General features: G+C 42.8%; 1 protein-coding gene across 1 annotated transcript; it reads left to right on the top strand.

Annotated features, from left to right (window-relative positions):
* Positions 1-527: 527 nt before the first annotated feature.
* LAMP5 (lysosomal associated membrane protein family member 5) lies at positions 528-17,074 on the top strand. The gene is made up of 6 exons (XM_010355275.2): positions 528-861; positions 1,406-1,578; positions 1,955-2,086; positions 2,211-2,316; positions 3,989-4,177; positions 16,191-17,074. Exons 1-6 carry the CDS (start codon positions 798-800, stop codon positions 16,367-16,369), a joined length of 843 nt encoding a protein of 280 aa, XP_010353577.1. The 5' UTR covers positions 528-797; the 3' UTR covers positions 16,370-17,074.
* Positions 17,075-17,650: the final 576 nt, after the last annotated feature.

The following is a 17,650-nucleotide window of genomic DNA, read 5'->3' as shown; positions in this document are numbered from 1 at the left end:
TCACAGTATAATGCAAGAGGATAGGTGATCCCAGAGGTCAGAGTCCTCATGCTCCTGGGAGCAAAATTCACAGGAAAATAAGCCCACATAGAGCTACTGCATTGTCTGATGGCCTCGTTTGAGGAGGCGTCAATTTTACTTTAAACCCGTGAGCTCATTGAGAGCAAAGGAGAGAAAGGGATGTCTCCAAATTCAGGAAACTGTTGCCATAGCATTTTCTCTTCTCTATTCCTACATAGCCCTCCTTCCTCAAAGCAGCAACAATTTTTGCTCCACCGTTTTCTTCCAGGAACCAGATGCATTTTCAGAAGACAGTACTCCAGTGGTATGGTATCTACACCACGTAATAACTGTACCTGGTAAGGAGCTTTAGTAAGTCTGAGGGTGCTGTTAAGTTTCTCAGAACAGACGCATATTTGCGGATGCAATTGCAGAACAGGAAACAGAACCAGGGAGAATTTTAGGTACCCCCAAATCTCATTGGCCCTCCGCACAAGCCAAGCCACAGCCACTCCTGCCACACAATCGGATTGCTTTCAGCACTCGCAGCCGTGGACAGCTCCCTCGCCGCGCGGTCCTTTCCTCTGCAGTGAGCTGATTTGCTCTGCCAGCAGCTGTCGGTGCCGCACTCCACACGGAGTCCTAGCCAGCGCTCACAGAATACGCGCTCCCTCCCACCTCCTTCTCTGTCCCCCGCCCCTCGCTCACCCCGGCCCACTCCAGCGGCGACTTTGAGGGATTCCCTCTCGGGCGGCCTCTGCAGTAGCACAGCTGGCCTCATTCGCTGCACTGCGAGTATGGATCTCCAAGGAAGAGCGGTCCCCAGCGTCGACAGACTTCGAGTTCTCCTGATGTTGTTCCGTGAGTAGCGATTTGGCGACTGGGAGAGAGGACGGGATGCACTCTTTGCAGAGAACAGAGCCGGCAAAGTAAAGCCAATTAGCTTAAGATAAAAAAAATATGGCCCTTAATGTTTTGCGGGTTTTTTTTTTCTTTTAGGGGAGGAGGCAGGGTCTCCCCAGCCGGTGGCAGGGAATTCCCGTGAGAGCCATACACCTGTGTGACATATTGCAGACAGAGCCTAGACAGGCCAGCTTCGTGAAGTCAGAGCATTAGCAAGAAATACTTAGTTTAAAATCCCAAGATGTAGAAAACGGTCAGCTATATTACAAACAAAGTCATGATTTTTAAATTATTTTTAAAATCATATTTTCATTATTAATTAACAGAGAAGGAATGAAGCTTGTTAGACCCGGACTAGAGAAACGGCTCGTAGAGCGCACAGCTGCTGGCAGAGAACTTTGTCACTCCAAAGCCTGCAGACCACTGTCTCCCCACCCTAGCGCCCGAGGCGCGTGGGCTCCCTGAGTCCTGAACTGATGGAATTGTTTTGTTTGTTCCGCAGATACAATGGCTCAAATCATGGCAGAACAAGAAGTGGAAAATCTCTCAGGCCTTTCCACTAACCCTGAAAAAGATATATTTGTGGTGCGGGAAAATGGGACGACTTGTCTCATGGCAGAGTTTGCAGCTAAATTTATTGTACCTTATGATGTGTGGGCCAGCAATTACGTAGATGTAAGGAATCTCTTCCCCCTCAGCTTGCTCCTAGGGCTCCAGGGCGAAGGGCACCCTTCCTCAAGGCCCTTCGGAAACCTGGGTTGCCCGCCTTCTTCCCCACACCCCTGCAGGTTGCTCCCGAATGCTGCATGGGGATTCCAACTTGCAATGCCTTCTGCTCCCCTGCCTGCTTTGAAAGTAAACCCCCTTCTCTCCGCTTCCCTATCGGCCGGGGCTGCACGTAGAGCATCTAACTGCATGTTCCCGGAACCTGGGATGCGCGCGCGCAAAGGAGCGCCCAAGCGTGCAACCCAGAGTTTGGACGCGCCACCCTTTACAGCCCCCGCCCCAGGGCCGGGCGAGCTGAGGGGGCGCGGGGCGTCTGTGTTCCCAGCTGATCACAGAACAGGCTGATATCGCACTGACCCGGGGAGCTGAGGTGAAGGGCCGCTGTGGCCACAGCGAGTCGGAGCTGCAAGTGTTCTGGGTGGATCGCGCCTACGCACTCAAAATGCTCTTTGTAAAGGTAACTCCGAGCCCAGCTGGCAGAGGGGCCGCAGGCTGCGCGTGGGTGTGGGAAGTGGCGGGCCCCGGGTTTAAGAACCCAGACGCTGCGGGGGCGATTCAAGCGCGCCTCCCCGGCTCAACAGGAAAGCCACAACACGTCCAAGGGACCTGAGGCGACTTGGAGGCTGAGCAAAGTGCAGTTTGTCTACGACTCCTCCGAGAAGACCCACTTCAAAGATGCAGTCAGTGGTAAGTAGAGGCCGGCATGGCTGGGAAGGGAGCCTGGGAACTCGCAGAGCAGACTTGGAAAGAGAATTCCTCAGGGTTTTGGAAACCGTTCCAGGCTTTGCGCTCCGAGGCCAAGTCTTTCTCGGCTTGCTCTTTAGGGCGGAAGAGGCAGGAGCGCCCATGAGTCTTCTGGGTCTCAGGCCTTGTAGATCCGCCAGGAACCACAGGCGTGGGGACCCAAACGTCACCCGTGGCCTGATCCTAGGTGAGAAGTCCCTTGAAGATCTGCCGTTCCCTGGTGCTTCAAAACGACCTCTTATGATTTGGCCTTTGAAGGACCACGGAGAAGGGCAAAGCTGCATTTTAATTTTCTTCCACATCCTGATTTTGTTTCTTATGCGCTAAAACTGCAAGGGGGCAGTGCGACTTTCCTTTTCGGTCTGGATGTGACGGCCTTCGGTGTCTTTTTGCGCATGGCAGCGTGGCTCGCACGGGATGTTCAGTCATCGACTGCAGCCACCTGAGAGTGGACTCTGCACCGTGTATAATTTACTAGCGTTTCTGGCCCATCCCCCCGACAACTCACCCAGATCGTCCTCGGCAAAAGGAGCGTTCATCCCCCAAATAACAATATTCTTATGTGCAGAAACCATCAAAGACCACATTTAAATTTATTTTGTTCTTTATAAATTGTCTGTTTCACTCGTAATGAGGCCTTTCATCACCCAGGCACCTGAGTTGGGAAAGGATTTTTAATGAATACATAAAAATGCATGTGTCATCTTTCCCTTTTCACCCCTTTTTGTCATCACAGTAAAAGGAGGATTTTCTCTTTTTCATCAAAGTTTACATGCAAGATGTCCCCCAGTTAAATTCGACCAAAAAGGAAAAAGGAAAACTCAAACTTAGGTCAGAAAAGGAGCAATGGGAGGCAGGCCTTCAGAGGGGATGTACGTGTGTAAGGACAAGCATCCAGAGGACCAGCAATCTGTCTGGCTTTGTCAGGCCCGTGTGAAATGTGGAAAACCAAGTCACTGTTCCTTCTGTGTCTTTGGAATCTCCCTCATTAGGGAATTTTTTTTTTTTTTCTTTTTTGAAATGGGTTCTCACTCTGTCCACCACAGTGGAGTGCAGTGGCACCATCATAGATCACCGCAGCCTGGAGTGAGTTACTGGGTTCAAGAGATTCTCCCACCCCAATTTCCCCAGATACAGGCCTGCATCACCATGCCAGACTAATTTTGTAATGTGTGTGTATGTGTTCTTGTGTGTATTTGCAGAGATGGGGTTCTCTCTAAGTTGCTCAGGCTGGTCTAGAAATCTTGGGCTCAAACGATCCTCCCACCTTGAACTCCGAAAGTTCTGGCATTACAGGCAGGATCCACTATGCCCAGCCTAGGTTTTATTCAGTAACAGGGGTTGAGTTTTTAGGTATCACTCTCCTCTTCAAAACAGGAATTCCAAATTAATATTGAAAGACCCCTGGCTCTCAAGAGAATGGGTGTGTTTGTCTTTCATCACCACTTGATGCCATTTGTAGAGCCCTAGCCCTGGCAAGGGAACAGAGAGGACAGGAGTGGTGTGGGGTCTGAAACTGAGAGGCAACAACTACCTCTCTGGCACATTAGATTAGGAACAATGAGAGTTCTGCCAGCAAGCGGGGCCTAACTATTGCTTTGGGATCTTGCTGTAGCTGGGAAGCACACAGCCAACTCGCACCACCTCTCTGCCTTGGTCACCCCCGCTGGGAAGTCCTATGAGTGTCAAGCTCAACAAACCATTTCACTGGCCTCTAGTGATCCACAGAAGATGGTCACCATGATCCTGTCTGCGGTCCACATCCAACCTTTTGACATTATCTCAGATTTTGTCTTCAGTGAAGGTAAGCTGGTGGGGGATGGAGGGGAAGAAGACCTAGTTTATTTCAGGAAGGATGGGAGAGGGACCTACCAGGGCCCCAGGATGTTACCACTTGGATTTCCTCTAGGTTGAAATGATGCTGCCTGCCTCTTTAATAATTTTCAAAGACTAAAAAAACAATAAGCTGAATGTATGAACTTTTCTCAGTAGTTCTTTTTTTCTCCCTCCCAACCTCCTTCCCGTCTTCCTTCACCTTAGTCCTTTCTTCTCTATCTCCCTTTGTTTCCTGCTTCTTCTTTTCTTTACCTTCTTCCCTTCCTTCTTATATTTCATCTTTCACTCTCTCCCCATCTTCTTTCCTTTGCCAAAAGATGAATCTTTATAGGGAGAAAGATTTAAAAAGTCACTTTGGAAAAAACCGTAATTTTGATGCAAACTTTCCAAGGAGAAAGCAGCTAAAATCTTTAAGAAGTTAGTTAATCTAGAGAGCTACAGATGGGGGAAGGGTCTTTGCCTTTCTGGGCTTCAGTTTCTTCTTGTTCTCTTGGATACTTCTAGCCGAAGCTTCTGCTGCTAAGAGTCCAAGTTTCTGTGCATCTAGAATGCAGTGGGGGTGGTTGTGTATGCCCAGGTCTTGGACTTACCAAGTCTTTCCACCAAGCACCTTCAGGAGGAGGATGTCCTTAAGCTCCAGGGAGGGAAGGGTTCCTGAAGGCTGAGCCATTTAACCCCAGCTGCTTCTGCTGAGAGTGTGCAACGAGGCTGTCTCTCAGTCTGTGTAGCTCCTGAAAGGGGACCCAGCTGTGCTGTGGCAGGTTCAGGTCAACCACATTCTTTCATTCTCAGCACCCCTGCAGAAGTAGGGCACAAGGGGAGTCAAAATTTCTGCAATTTGCTCAAGTCCAGCAACAATTTACATTGGGCAAGTGTGAGATAAGTGGATTCATGTCATTTATTCTCTCTCTCTCACAAAGGAGGTTATTACATTTTATATTCTGTTTATTCTACATGGATAAAAATATCAGAAAAATTTTGATTGCTTTGTTTGTGCCTTTCTTTGGGTCAGAGACCCCCAGGTGAATACAACAATTCCAATGTTCAGGATATTAGAGAATCTCCACCTTTTTCATCTATGATCATTTTCCAAGATATCTAGCTTTCATAAAATGCAGCTTCCACTCAACCTATTACTGAACAGAATGCACCACCTTCCACCTTGATTGTTGAGAAGGCATTTAAGAAGTCCTAAGTTAAATTGTCTTTAAGAAAAGGGCCCATTTCTTATTCATTTTTATATTATTGGCACCTAATACACAGTGCTTGGCATATTGCAGATGTCCAGTTAACTCTGACTGAGTTTATATTTTGACGGTGTGGATTTAATTAGTAGAGACTTCCAAATGCTGCCATGTCATGCAAATCAGAATGTCATATATTTAGTAAAGCAGTGTCGCACTTACCTGTTCAGGTGTAAGAATAGGTTATCCCATGTTAATGTATTGTCTACAAAATTGAAGCTACTAAACTGTGTCAAGACCTTAACAGGTTTTTAAAATACTTTTGTTTTTGAAAGTATTTATAAAATGTAATAGTGTCTTTCTTAAACTGAAAATATTAAGCATAATCAAATATAATTTGACTTACTATGATTATTGATGATAAGGAATTTATTATGAAAATAATTGGACTATGTAATGTCACTTCCTAGTGCCCAGGACCCTGCCATAAATGTTTTTGAGTTTATATGGGTACTCTTAATAGTTTATAATGACTTTCCAGTTTTTGCTGATTAGCTGTTACTAGGCATTTCTTTACTTCTTGTTACCACTGGTGCTATAATTGCTGCTTCTCCTAGCTCCTTACCATTCTGAGTTATCTCTAAGTCATTGCTTAGAATGAGAAATTCTTAGAGTGAGAAAATGCTTCTTCACTGCAGGCTGAGATTTTAGCTTAAAAGCCTGTTGACACCAAACAGGCTATGGCCTGAGAAATCAAACCTCATAGATTTTTAGAATTGTGTATAAAGTAAGAATAAATAAGCACTGAATAAGGAGCAGAGCCACTTTCCTAAAACTCCGTACAATTCATTGCATGGAGTAAATGGTATCTTTTCTTTTAAAACCAGTTTTGATCCACTTCAAGGTCCTAGATAGGGAAGGCTGCTGGATAGACATAGAGAGTTTGTAACCACATATAACTTCCTAAGTGCGAATAGAGAAGTCACAAGCAAATGACACTTGTCTCACTCCAGGCTTTTCTGGCTAACAATTAGGACGTTCTCTTGTGTATGGTGTCCTCGGGCTTACCCCTTGACATTCCTGGGAGGTGGCAAGCCTCATTCAGAATCACACACTGGATCAGAGTGCCTTTGTGTGACTGCATTTTTTTGTTCCTGGCTCCTCCTGTCTGTGCCTCTCAGCACCTGCCCCGACTGTGTTTTGTAAGAGATCATTATTTTCGATTTGGTGGAATTTTAAAGATTCCTTTTGGTTGCCTTTTCAGGATCTAGCATTGGGCCTTTGTCCTCAGAATAGAAGCTCGGGGGGCTTTTAGTGTGTGTATGTGAGTGGAGTATGCTTGCATGGGGAGGGAGTATTATGTCATATATCTGCACACCCACTGCAGGGGTGTGTCTGTGTGTTCGTGTGTGTGTATGTGTTTGTGTGTGTGTTTGTGTGTTCATGTGTTTGGACCGTGGTCATTGTCCAACACAGCATAATGATTTCCTGAAAAGAGTCTATTCCCTGTGTAAGGGGGTCATACCTGGCAGCCTTCCCACCTGTCTACTGAATAGACTTTATAAGAAAATCAAGAAAGGGTCCATGAAGTCAGTATGTGGACACTCACAAGGGCTGAGAGCAGTCCAAATAGAGGTTGACATCTTTATCACATGAGTCCCTTTAGTGCATTGTACTTGGCTACTACACTGATCCCCCAAACAAAAGTCTCAGCCCAGCAATCTGCTCATGAACCTTCAACTGTAACGTGCAATGACTGTGGTGATATTGTTAGCACTCAGAGTTGGGTTCACTTAGGTCTAGGAGTGGGCCCCAAGAAGCTCTGTTGCTAGCAAGGTCTCAGGTGATGCTGCTGGCCCATGGAACACTATAGAGAGTTTGAAGGATTAAAGGCACAATATGCTTCTTTGGAAGACACTTGGACAGGGTTTTATGAGAAGGGAAGCCCCTCACAGCAGGAGACTGTCCAGAGGGAGGCTTATGGGACCGCCATCCAGAAAAAGAAGAGCACAAGGGAATGCCCAAAGCAGAGGGGCTTTGGAGAGGGGTTTTTGAGTCTAGGTGACATCTGCTCAGCGGCACAGCAGGGAGTCCATGGGTCCCAGCACTGCTAGAGGCAGCAGTGCCTTGGAGCCTTATAACTCCAAGGCCCTGTCTTTTCAATGGGTAACAGCTGTTGCATGAGGTTTCAAGGAGTATGCAAAGCAGGCAGGCTCTAAACAGCTGCAAATTTTCTTGTTTAAGCTATTTTAAAAATAATTGGATGTGTAAAAATGTAGGAGTTTGGTGCCAACAGGCATTTGAGCTAAAGTCTCAGCCTGCAGTGAAGAAATACACCACCTACAGGTCAATACGCAGAGGCCGTCTTTGGCTCATTTATTTACCAAATACACTTTGTACAGCAACTATCACCCCTGCAATAGATGCTATCACCCCTGCAATAGAAGCTATCACCCCTGCAATCTGAGGCACTCTGTTTCTCTTTTGGGATTGATTACCTTGTTCTTCCACAATTAATTCTTGAGGGCCTCATTCAAAGGCCCGCAATTCCCTTGGAGAGCCCCATGTGATTTCTGGCTGAGATGGGATGGGGGATGTGTCGCTGGGAGGGAACAAACAAGCCTGAGTATTCTAATAGCTTGAGTAAAAGGAAACTTTTATGTATTATGTCAGAAAAAACATAATAGAATAGGAAGGCTACCTCTATTTCCCTTTATTCAGGATTCAGGTCTATCAGGCATTTAAAAGACATCACCTATAGGTTGGTCCCTTTTTAATTATCTCTCAAGGGGCAAACAAACCAAACCAAAACAAACAAACAGAACTGCAGAAAGATACTGAGATCCCCATTTACAATGGAGCAGCTGAGACACGGGGAGGTAAAGTGACTTGGTGAAGGCTTCCCTCCTAGAACCTGTCTTTGAGTATCAGAACTTTTGTCCTTAGTATCTGAGGGCCACAGCTGCTCCTGCTGAGTAGCTATCATCAGCATGTGAGTGCGAGAGGCATTTACAGAGTTTGTTGGGTACCCCAAATTCATGAGCTTTTTAATATTGTTTCTAGCATCATGATTGGAAGATGCCACTTAATCTGTATTTTACCTGGATCTGCGGGAACTTTAGTGTTAGTGGAAATGAACATGGCTTACGTTTCTGTATCCACCAGCCCCCTAGTAGAGCATCCTGTGGCAAGCTGTCATGTCACAAACGCATGAAGGGTTTGCTGATCCAGAAAGTTTTGTAGACCTGTGATTTACCTGGCACTTCCCAATCAAGACACACGCTACCCTCGATAGTTGGTCTTCAAGGCCTCCTGGGTAAGCAGCCAAAGGGAAATAATCTGTTAAGAACACAGCTGAGAATTGTGTTGAGGACTCCAAGATGGAGCCCCAGCCTTCAGCCATGGAGTTGGCCAGTCATAGAATTCCGTGCTTTGGATACTGTCCTCTGGAGAGAGCATAGGATATGTCCCAGAATTATCTCATCTGAGGGTGAGAAAACCAGTGTTTACCCACCAAGTGCCATCTATCACTGATGGTCACTGTGGAAGCATGAACTCCCTGGGACTTCTGACCTACTTTGTAGTCAAAACCCATTGGGATATATGGGACTGGTGAATGCCGAAAGAAGAATGGACAGTGTCTGTGTCCACTACACCTAGGTATTGTGATATAAGAACTTTTTCCGCCTCGCTGAAACTTTCAGTCTAGTGGGATAGGTTGTATACAATGCAAGTGGGATAGGGTGTATACTGTGCATGTCATGTTCCTGGCATACAGTGACATCAAACAATACTTGCTCTTATTATTTTTTTCCTTCTCTAATACTTAAATCTTTTTTTTTTTTTTTTTTTTTTTTTTGAGATGGGAGTCAAGGCTGGCCTTGAACTCCTGGGCATAAGCAATCCTCCCACCTCAGTCTCCCAAATAGCTGGGTGGTGATGCCACTGTGTCTAGCGAATGCTTACATCTTGATGAGGGTATCAGCTTGTCTCCAGTCAAAGGTCTCGAGAGCCCACTCACCTTAACAACTTCTCAGTATACAAAATACATTTGGCTGATGTGACAGGAGTCCAGAGCCAGCCCAGGGAACATACGGAAAGAGGGTCAAACCCTTTCTCTATCTTGCGTTGCCAAACAACAAGGGAAGCACAGCCCACAAAAAGCTTGCCCTCCTCTTCAAACAGTTTCAGTCCATGGTGCTGGGAGAGCCTGGGGAAGCAGAGAGCTTGCCTCTGCTTCCCTTGCCTATCCCAAAGCTGTTCATTGGGGGTGCAATGAAGTGCTCTTGTAGTTTATCTGAGGGAGTCAATATAATTTTAAAATGCTGTCGTGAAATAAAACACATATCTAGCAACCAGCACCTAAGATAAATTATGATTTTAGTGGGTACACTTGGGTTAAGGGTTGAGGAGACTTTTGTTTTCAACTGGCAGCCACAGATTATTCATTTATTGTTTGTTTTGTCTTCATCTGGTTCTTTCCAATGATGAGGCTGGTTTTTGTCTCTTCCGGCCTTGGCCCCTGTTGTGTGTACTCTGGAGCCTTGAGTCCACCAAGAGCAGAGGCATGAGGGACCCTAAGTCCTGTGGAGGTGGACAGGGAGTCAGGGGTTCAGGGAGAGCTGAAACCAGATGAGGTCTGGGCTAAGCCAATAGATGCTCTTCTCCCTGGCAGAAATCAGAGGCCTTCCTTGTTTTGTAATCTGAGGGTTGCATAATAAGTTTACAGTACAAGATTTTAACCCTGGGGTACATATGGTTTATAGATAGAATTCAGAGGAAAAACTTTCTATCTTTATTTTCACTAACTTCTGATTAATATTTAGCATTTCCTTTGTTTACAAATGAAGGTGACAGACCACAGTAGTACTAGCAGTACCTGTGACTGTCACCAATAGAAATCATAGGTATTTTCATCTCACATTAGTTTGTGCAGATCTTACAAAGTAACATTTACGCTTCTCACCGATTTATAATCATAGCCAACATATATGTGTTCCAATAAGGAAGTACATATATTGCTGTATCTGAAATTCTTTTAAAAATATGTGATGACTGAATTTCACTTTCCCTTGTAATTGTGTTTATTTTATTTTATTTTATTTATTTATTTTTTTTTTTGAGACGGAGTCTCGCTCTGTCACCCAGGCTGGAGTGCTGTGGCCGGATCTCAGCTCACTGCAAGCTCCGCCTCCCGGGTTCACGCCATTCTCCTGCCTCAGCCTCCCGGGTAGCTGGGACTACAGGCGCCGCCACCTCGCCCGGCTAGTTTTTTGTAGTTTTTAGTAGAAACGGGGTTTCACCATGTTAGCCAGGATGGTCTCGATCTCCTGACCTCGTGATCCGCCCGTCTCGGCCTCCCAAAGTGCTGGGATTACAGGCTTGAGCCACCGCGCCCGGCCGTGTTTATTTTATTTTTTATGCATTCATAAACATTATTCTGAGAAGGGATACTTAGTTTTATTATACTTGCACAAAAAAGATTACAACCTTTTCTTAGTAGGTCATGAGCAGCATTGTTTTAAATGAAACAGAATAGAATAGAGCAGAAATTATTAGATGCATAAAGCAAGGATAACTATTGTTTGTCAAACTTCTGCTTTAGGTCTCTGTGTGTACATATGCTCTAAGCTGCCATGTAAAATATTGTTTTTTTTTTTTTTGTTTTGTTTTGTTTTGTTTTTTTCCATGGGTCATAGGCAGAGATTAAAAGCACTGTCTTAAGCCTGAAAGAGAAAAGCATGTCCTGCTTTCATGGGTTCATAATCCCTCATCTGAAACCCAGATCGAACTAAAAAAAAAAACAAAAAACAAAAAACAAACAAAAAACCTTGGCGCTAGATGGTTTTCAGAATTCAGAATATTTTAGACTTTAGGAAGACTATACAGTGCACAGTTTATAGATTACATAAGACCACGGAAGAGTCAGGGCAGCCCCGTGCAATCAAACATACTAATATCTCTGTTTCCTGTGGTGTAACATGTGAAACGTCATACTAAGTAGGATGACTGAAAACTGCAAGCAGCCTCACCTTAGACTAAGTCAGGTTTTGCTGCCAAACAAGTGATTACAAAGTACTTTTTGTTTTCAGAGCTTTGTGGATTTTGAAACAGTGGATAAAAGAGTGGGCTCAGGAATTCCTTTTTATTTGACCACTTACTGGATAGGGGTTGGTAAGTGAGGGATTTAGTATTAGCTATGATACTTTTTGACTTCTATGTAGTTGGTATCCTCTATATATTGCCCTTTTCTGTGGTGTGATTAATTCTATTTTTTTCCTAAAGCAACAAAAGATAATCATCTGAGAAATAAATCATGATAGCATTCTAAGCATATTTTTTCTTTCCCTTTTTTTACCATACTGTATCAACTTTTCTCTATTTTTCTTAAAGAACAGGATATGAGACATTCTTTTTACTATCCATTTGGAAATAATACATTTGGTACTTGAGCTCCAAAGGCTCCCATACTTAAAAGAAGTGCATAGAAGACTTAAATGTGTAAGACTTCTATTTTTATAGTGAACAATGATAGAAAAGCTACTCTGTGCCAGGCACTGTGCTTGGCCTTCTGTAGTATGACATTTGACACTCACAGCAACCCTGTAAAGTAGGTGTCATCTCAATTTTACAGGAAGCTGAAGCTTAGTAGATTAAGAGACTTGCCCAGGGTTGGACAGTGGAAGATCTGGGATCTGAACCCACTATCATCTCTCTCCCTCACAATGTTCCATTATATCTACTCCCTCTTGATGTGATGATCTGGATCTATGGAGACCACTAAAAGTTCATGTATATCTCTATTTCTACAACTATATCTATCTATATATCTATTTATTCATTGTTATGGTACAAACCAAGAGAAAAGAGAAAACATGACTTTACAAATTGGTCAAGGTCGTTTGGTGCCCCATCCCCAGATTCTTCCCAATCCAACTCCAACCTCCCTTCCTCCTGAAGCTTTCTTAACTCACCACCCTTCCTGTCCTGAATACCTATAGTTGGGGCCACACAGAACACCACCTGTCCATGTTCTCCAGTGGTTTTGCTATGTAAGCTCTTGCTCCCAGACACAACTCTTTCTCCATTGCCTCTCCCATTCTGCCTAGGGAGATAGATGTTGTATTTGGGGCTCCTGGCTGATTGTTTGCCTGGGTAACTAGAGTGTAAGCAGGGAGAAGTGAGCTAAAACCATGGTCTGACAGTCTGGGTAACTATGAAATTGCTCTGCAGAGGAGAGAGTTAAGAAGAGAAGAGACAGAGGATAGGGCCACAAGGGCAACCTTGTAAAGATGCCTGGGGTCTGCTCAAGTAGCAACCTGGAATGGTGCACAGAAGAGAGTCTGAAGGTCCTGAGGTCTTTGCTATTTTTTGTGAGATAATTTATTTTTTTATTTTTACCATTTAAAACAGACTTAGCCTTATTACTAAATAATTTGAAATCAATGTATTTCTTCTTAATATTTTAAAAATTCTTTGCTTCTATTCAATGTATTGTATTAAGTAAGAAAAAATTGTATGAGGTTGCCACTAGTGCCTGCAAACCAATCAAACCCTGCAATCTGTGTTAACATTACATGGACAACAGGGTGTTATCATGAGGAAAATAAATAACCTTTGTTGTTAACAAAATTCCTATCCCACATGATCCCATTTCTATTCATTGTTCTCTTCAAAGAGGCAATATGGTATCATATTGGAGAAGAAGACCGCAATGCTGGCATCATGAAGTTCTAGGTCTGCCACTCTTTCTGATACACTATGTCGTCTCAGGTCTTGTCCCTGGAGCAATGGATGTATCAGTCCAGTCTGACCCTCAAAGTGTTGGGACTCATTAGAATGGAATCAAATAGTCGGGGAAAAAGTTCCCTGCAAATTCTTTTTCAACCTTTTGGTTGTAATAAGAAGAAAGGCTCAGTTTAGTCCTAATAACTCCTTAACATTTCTTTACCATTTGCCAAACTATCTTTTAAAAAAGCTATTTCTAGAAGAATGTCTTTTTCTATTATATGTATGTATATTGTATACATATACATATATGTATTTTTATACACATATACATATGTGTGTGTGTATATACATACACACACATATACACATATAAAAAGTTGTATTTAGGTACAATTGTTGTACGCATTTAAGCATGTAATTTAATAAATATTGACTTATGAATACACCTGTGAAGCCATCACCACAATCAAGAAATCAACATATTCATCACCCTGGAAAGCTTCCTTGTGCCCCTTTGTAATAAATATCCAGCTCATTTAAATTTCAGATGCTGGATGAACCTCTGCAACCAGCATGCAGATCAGGAAACCGAACTGACAAACCCTCCTTTCTGTTCCACCTTGGGATTCTGCAGCCTTTTAATGCCAGTAGTTTAGGTCTGTTAAGTATTGCCCCAACTATAGTGTTAAGTTGTTTGAGTTCAGATCAGGCTTCATTTACCCCTGTGCAAACCACTTATCATCGTTATGACTTTATTACCTTATGTGTAAAATGAGTATAATAATATTGTGTACCTCAGAGGGTTGTTAACCAGATAATCTTTGTACTTAGAACTGACTGTTAATTTAGGGACTAGGAATGTCAAGTATATAGTTTTCAAAAGCTGTATATGTGAAAGTCTCCACTAATTATTATTAGAGAGAAAAGCTCATCCCTTTTCCTTTCTGCTGATCTCAGGCAAGGTGAGAGAAGGGACTATGTCAATAGGGATTCTGGAGGAGACTGGCATACAGTAGGTACTTAATAAATGTTTACTTGGTCATCTGGACTTTAAAAACTTGGACTTTATGAAGAGACATGTAAAGCTTGTTTATTTTTCACTTGTGGCTCCTGATTTTGGTTAAAAGGACACCAGTTACCCACAAGAAGCAAATGAGCCTGTTCTGGTTTCTAGGAATGCAATTCTGGTTAGCCTGACAAGCTGTTTGATCACTAGAACATCTCCCAAGAACAGTTTTTTGTTGGTGGTGGTTCTATGTAAAAAAATGGAGACTCAACACTACGAAGCTATCTTAAATTTTAGGAGGGTGAAAAATAAATCAACGCTGAGGTGCTGCTAACGTTTGTGTTCTTGATCTAGATGTTGGTTACATGAGATGTTCGTTTGTAAAAATTTATCAAGCTCTACACTTATTTAAAAATTATAGTATAATTTACATATATTACATGCACCCCTATGTTTATCCCAGCATTATTCACAATAGGAAAGTTATAGAATCAACCTAAGTGTCCATCAACAGATGAATGGATAAAGAAAATGTGGTGTATACACACAATTGAATACTATTCAGCCATTGAAAAGAGTGAGATCATGTCATTTGCAACAATGTGGATGGCACTGGAACATTGCATTAAGTGAAATAAGTCAAACACAGAAAGACAAATATTGCATGTATTCACATGTGGGAGCTCAATAGATTGACCTCAGGGAGGTAGGGAGATACCAGAGGCTGGGAAGGACATGGGTGTGTGTGCGTGTGTGTGTGTGTGTGTGTGTGTGTGTTTTGGGGAGAGTGGACTAAAGAGAGGTTGGTTAATGAGTACAAACATATAGTTAGATAGGCATACGTTCTAATATTCAATAGCAGAGTAGGGTGACTATAGTTAACAACCATGTGTTGTACATTTCAAAATAGCCAGAAGTGAGGACTTCAAACATTCTCCACACATAGAAATGATAAATTCTGGAGGTGATGAATATCCTAAATTCCCTGACTTGCTCGTTACAGTGTATGCATGTAACAAAATATCACATGTATCCCATAAAAATGTATGAATAGTGTGTATCAATAAAAAATAACACAGTAATAAATCTAAAATGTATGGTTTAATGCTTTTGTACCTATATCTGCAATCATGTGAACATCACCTAGATCAAAATCTACAATATTTCCATCACAGGTGAGAGTTCCCTTATGTTCCTTTCCCCAGATATAAGCACATTCTGACTTCTATCACCACAAAGTTAGTTTTACCTGTTCTTGAACTTCATATAAATGGAATCATACAGTATGTATACACTCTTTTGTGTCTGGCAATTTTCTGTCAGCATAATATTTCTGAGATGTACCCATTTTTTTATGTATAGCCATAGTTCATTCCTTTTTATTAGTGACTACTGTTCCATTATATGAATATATGCCACAATTTATCCATTCCATTTTGATGAACATTTTGGTTGTTTCCAGTTTTGGCTATTATGAATAAAGCTGCTACGAACATTTATGTTGGAGTCTTTTTGTGTTCTTTATGTTTTCATTTTCCTTGGGTAAATGCCTAGGAATGGGATGCTGCGTATGTTTGTCTTTATTAGAAATTATCGAACAGTTTTGCAGAGTGGTCACGACATTTTTCAACAGGGGTGTTACGAGTTCCAGTCATTCCACATCATCACCAACACTTGGTATTTTCAGTCTTTTTGAAACTTATATATTTTTATACAATGTATTATGTGAACATATTACTTTAATAAAAAGTTAAAAATGAATCAACAATAAAAACAATGATGATTGTGTCTAATGGTGAAACTCTGAACCTTTAAATAAATTACCTGGATGTTTTGTTGACATCTGCCAGGAATCCAACAATTAAATGTATTTTTATTATACCTTATGTAGAAAGATTAAGTGTTAACCTTGGGGTTGGTTAGGGAAAACTATTTCTGAAAAATAGTCCTGAAGCTTCCTTGAGAAATCTTTTTACTTCCATTTCCCTTTTTGTTTTGTAGAACTTATGATTCAGAATATTTTGACCAGAGCTCACTGCTTTTCTTCTTTCCCATTTCAGAGCATAAATGCCCAGTGGATGAGCGGGAGCAACTGGAAGAAACCTTGCCCCTGATTTTGGGGCTCATCTTGGGCCTCATCATTGTGGTAACACTCGTAATTTACCACGTCCACCACAAAATGACTGCCAACCAGGTGCAGATCCCTCGGGACAGATCCCAGTATAAGCACATGGGCTAGGGACCATTAGGCAGGCACCCCCTAGTCCTGCTCCCCTAACTGGACCAGGTAGAACAACAAAAGCACTTTTCCACCTCGTACACAAGATACACCAACATAGCTACAATCAAACAGGCCTGGGTATCCGAGGCTTGCTTGGCTTGTGTCCGTGCTTGAACCCAGGGATGGGGGAGACTCTTTTGGATTTGTAGGGTGAAATGGCAATTATTCTTTCCATGCTGGGGAGGAGGGAAGGAGGGGCTCACACAGCTTTCATGCTCATGGTGGCTTGGCTTTGACTCTCCAAAGAGCATCAAATGCCACTTGAAGCTGTATCTGGCCCCAAAGTTTAGGGATTGAAAACATGCTTCTTTGAGGAGGAAACCCCTTTAGGTTCAGAAGAATAGGGGGTGCTTTGCTCCCTTGGACACAGCTGGCTTATCCTATACAGTTGTCAATGCACACAAAATACAACCTCATGCTCCCTGCAGCAAGACCCCTGAAAGTGATTCATGCTTCTGGCTGGCATTCTGCATGTTTAGTGATTGTCTTGGGAATGTTTCACTGCTACCTGCATCCAGTGACTTTGCAGCACAAGAACACGATTAATGTAACTATGCAGAGTTGTTTGGACTTGTTAATGTACCAGGTCCAAGTCAGGGGACCTGAAGAATCAATCTGTGTGAGTTTGTTTTTCAAAATGAATTAAAACACACTATTCTCTGGCCTTCGGCTGCTTTCTTGAAACAAGAAAACAAAGCTAAAATGGTTTCTTTGGCATCCAGATGAGAAAGAGGAAAAGATGAAGATGGATTTTGCATGTTTGCAAGAGGAAAAGTAAAGAGAGGGCAGGGAAACAATGAGGGGGAAGTTGGCTTCTCTAGGTGAAAAAAACATGAATTTTTGTTTTGGCAAATATAAATCGTTTTAATAATGGCCCTTTTGACCAGTTGATCTAATACTGCTTCTGATGCTTCTTGGTCTTGAGTTTGGCATTTCACTTTGGATTAAAAAGGTGGACTGGACATAGTAGCCTAAGTTGAGTTCTATTTGAAGGAAAAGTCCTAGAGAAATGCACATAGTTTGAATTTCATTCACTTTCTAAATAGTCATTTTTTCCCAGAATGTCTGAGTGGGAGTAGGGAAAAATCTTTCCTCTGGTTTTAGAGTAGGATTCTCTCCCTCCACATATACAGTCTCCACCATACGAGAGGCAGCTCCTAAACTCCTCTCCCTAAGTCTTCAAACTGCTCACAATAGGGTATCCTCAGAAGTTCACTATCCCAGCAATCTCACCAAGTA

Source organism: Rhinopithecus roxellana, chromosome 13 (assembly GCF_007565055.1).
Source record: "Rhinopithecus roxellana isolate Shanxi Qingling chromosome 13, ASM756505v1, whole genome shotgun sequence".
In the NCBI taxonomy this organism is placed as follows: Eukaryota; Metazoa; Chordata; class Mammalia; order Primates; family Cercopithecidae; genus Rhinopithecus; species Rhinopithecus roxellana.
This window is presented reverse-complemented; position numbering and strand designations above follow the sequence as displayed.

Excerpts from the sequence above, each read along its gene's own strand:
- LAMP5 (XM_010355275.2), top strand. The coding sequence starts at position 798 with ATGGATCTCCAAGGAAGAGCGGTCCCCAGCGTCGACAGACTTCGAGTT. Across the intron at positions 2,087-2,210 it reads TCAAAATGCTCTTTGTAAAG|GAAAGCCACAACACGTCCAA; the intron begins GTAACTCCGAGC and ends CCGGCTCAACAG. Across the intron at positions 2,317-3,988 it reads CTTCAAAGATGCAGTCAGTG|CTGGGAAGCACACAGCCAAC; the intron begins GTAAGTAGAGGC and ends ATCTTGCTGTAG.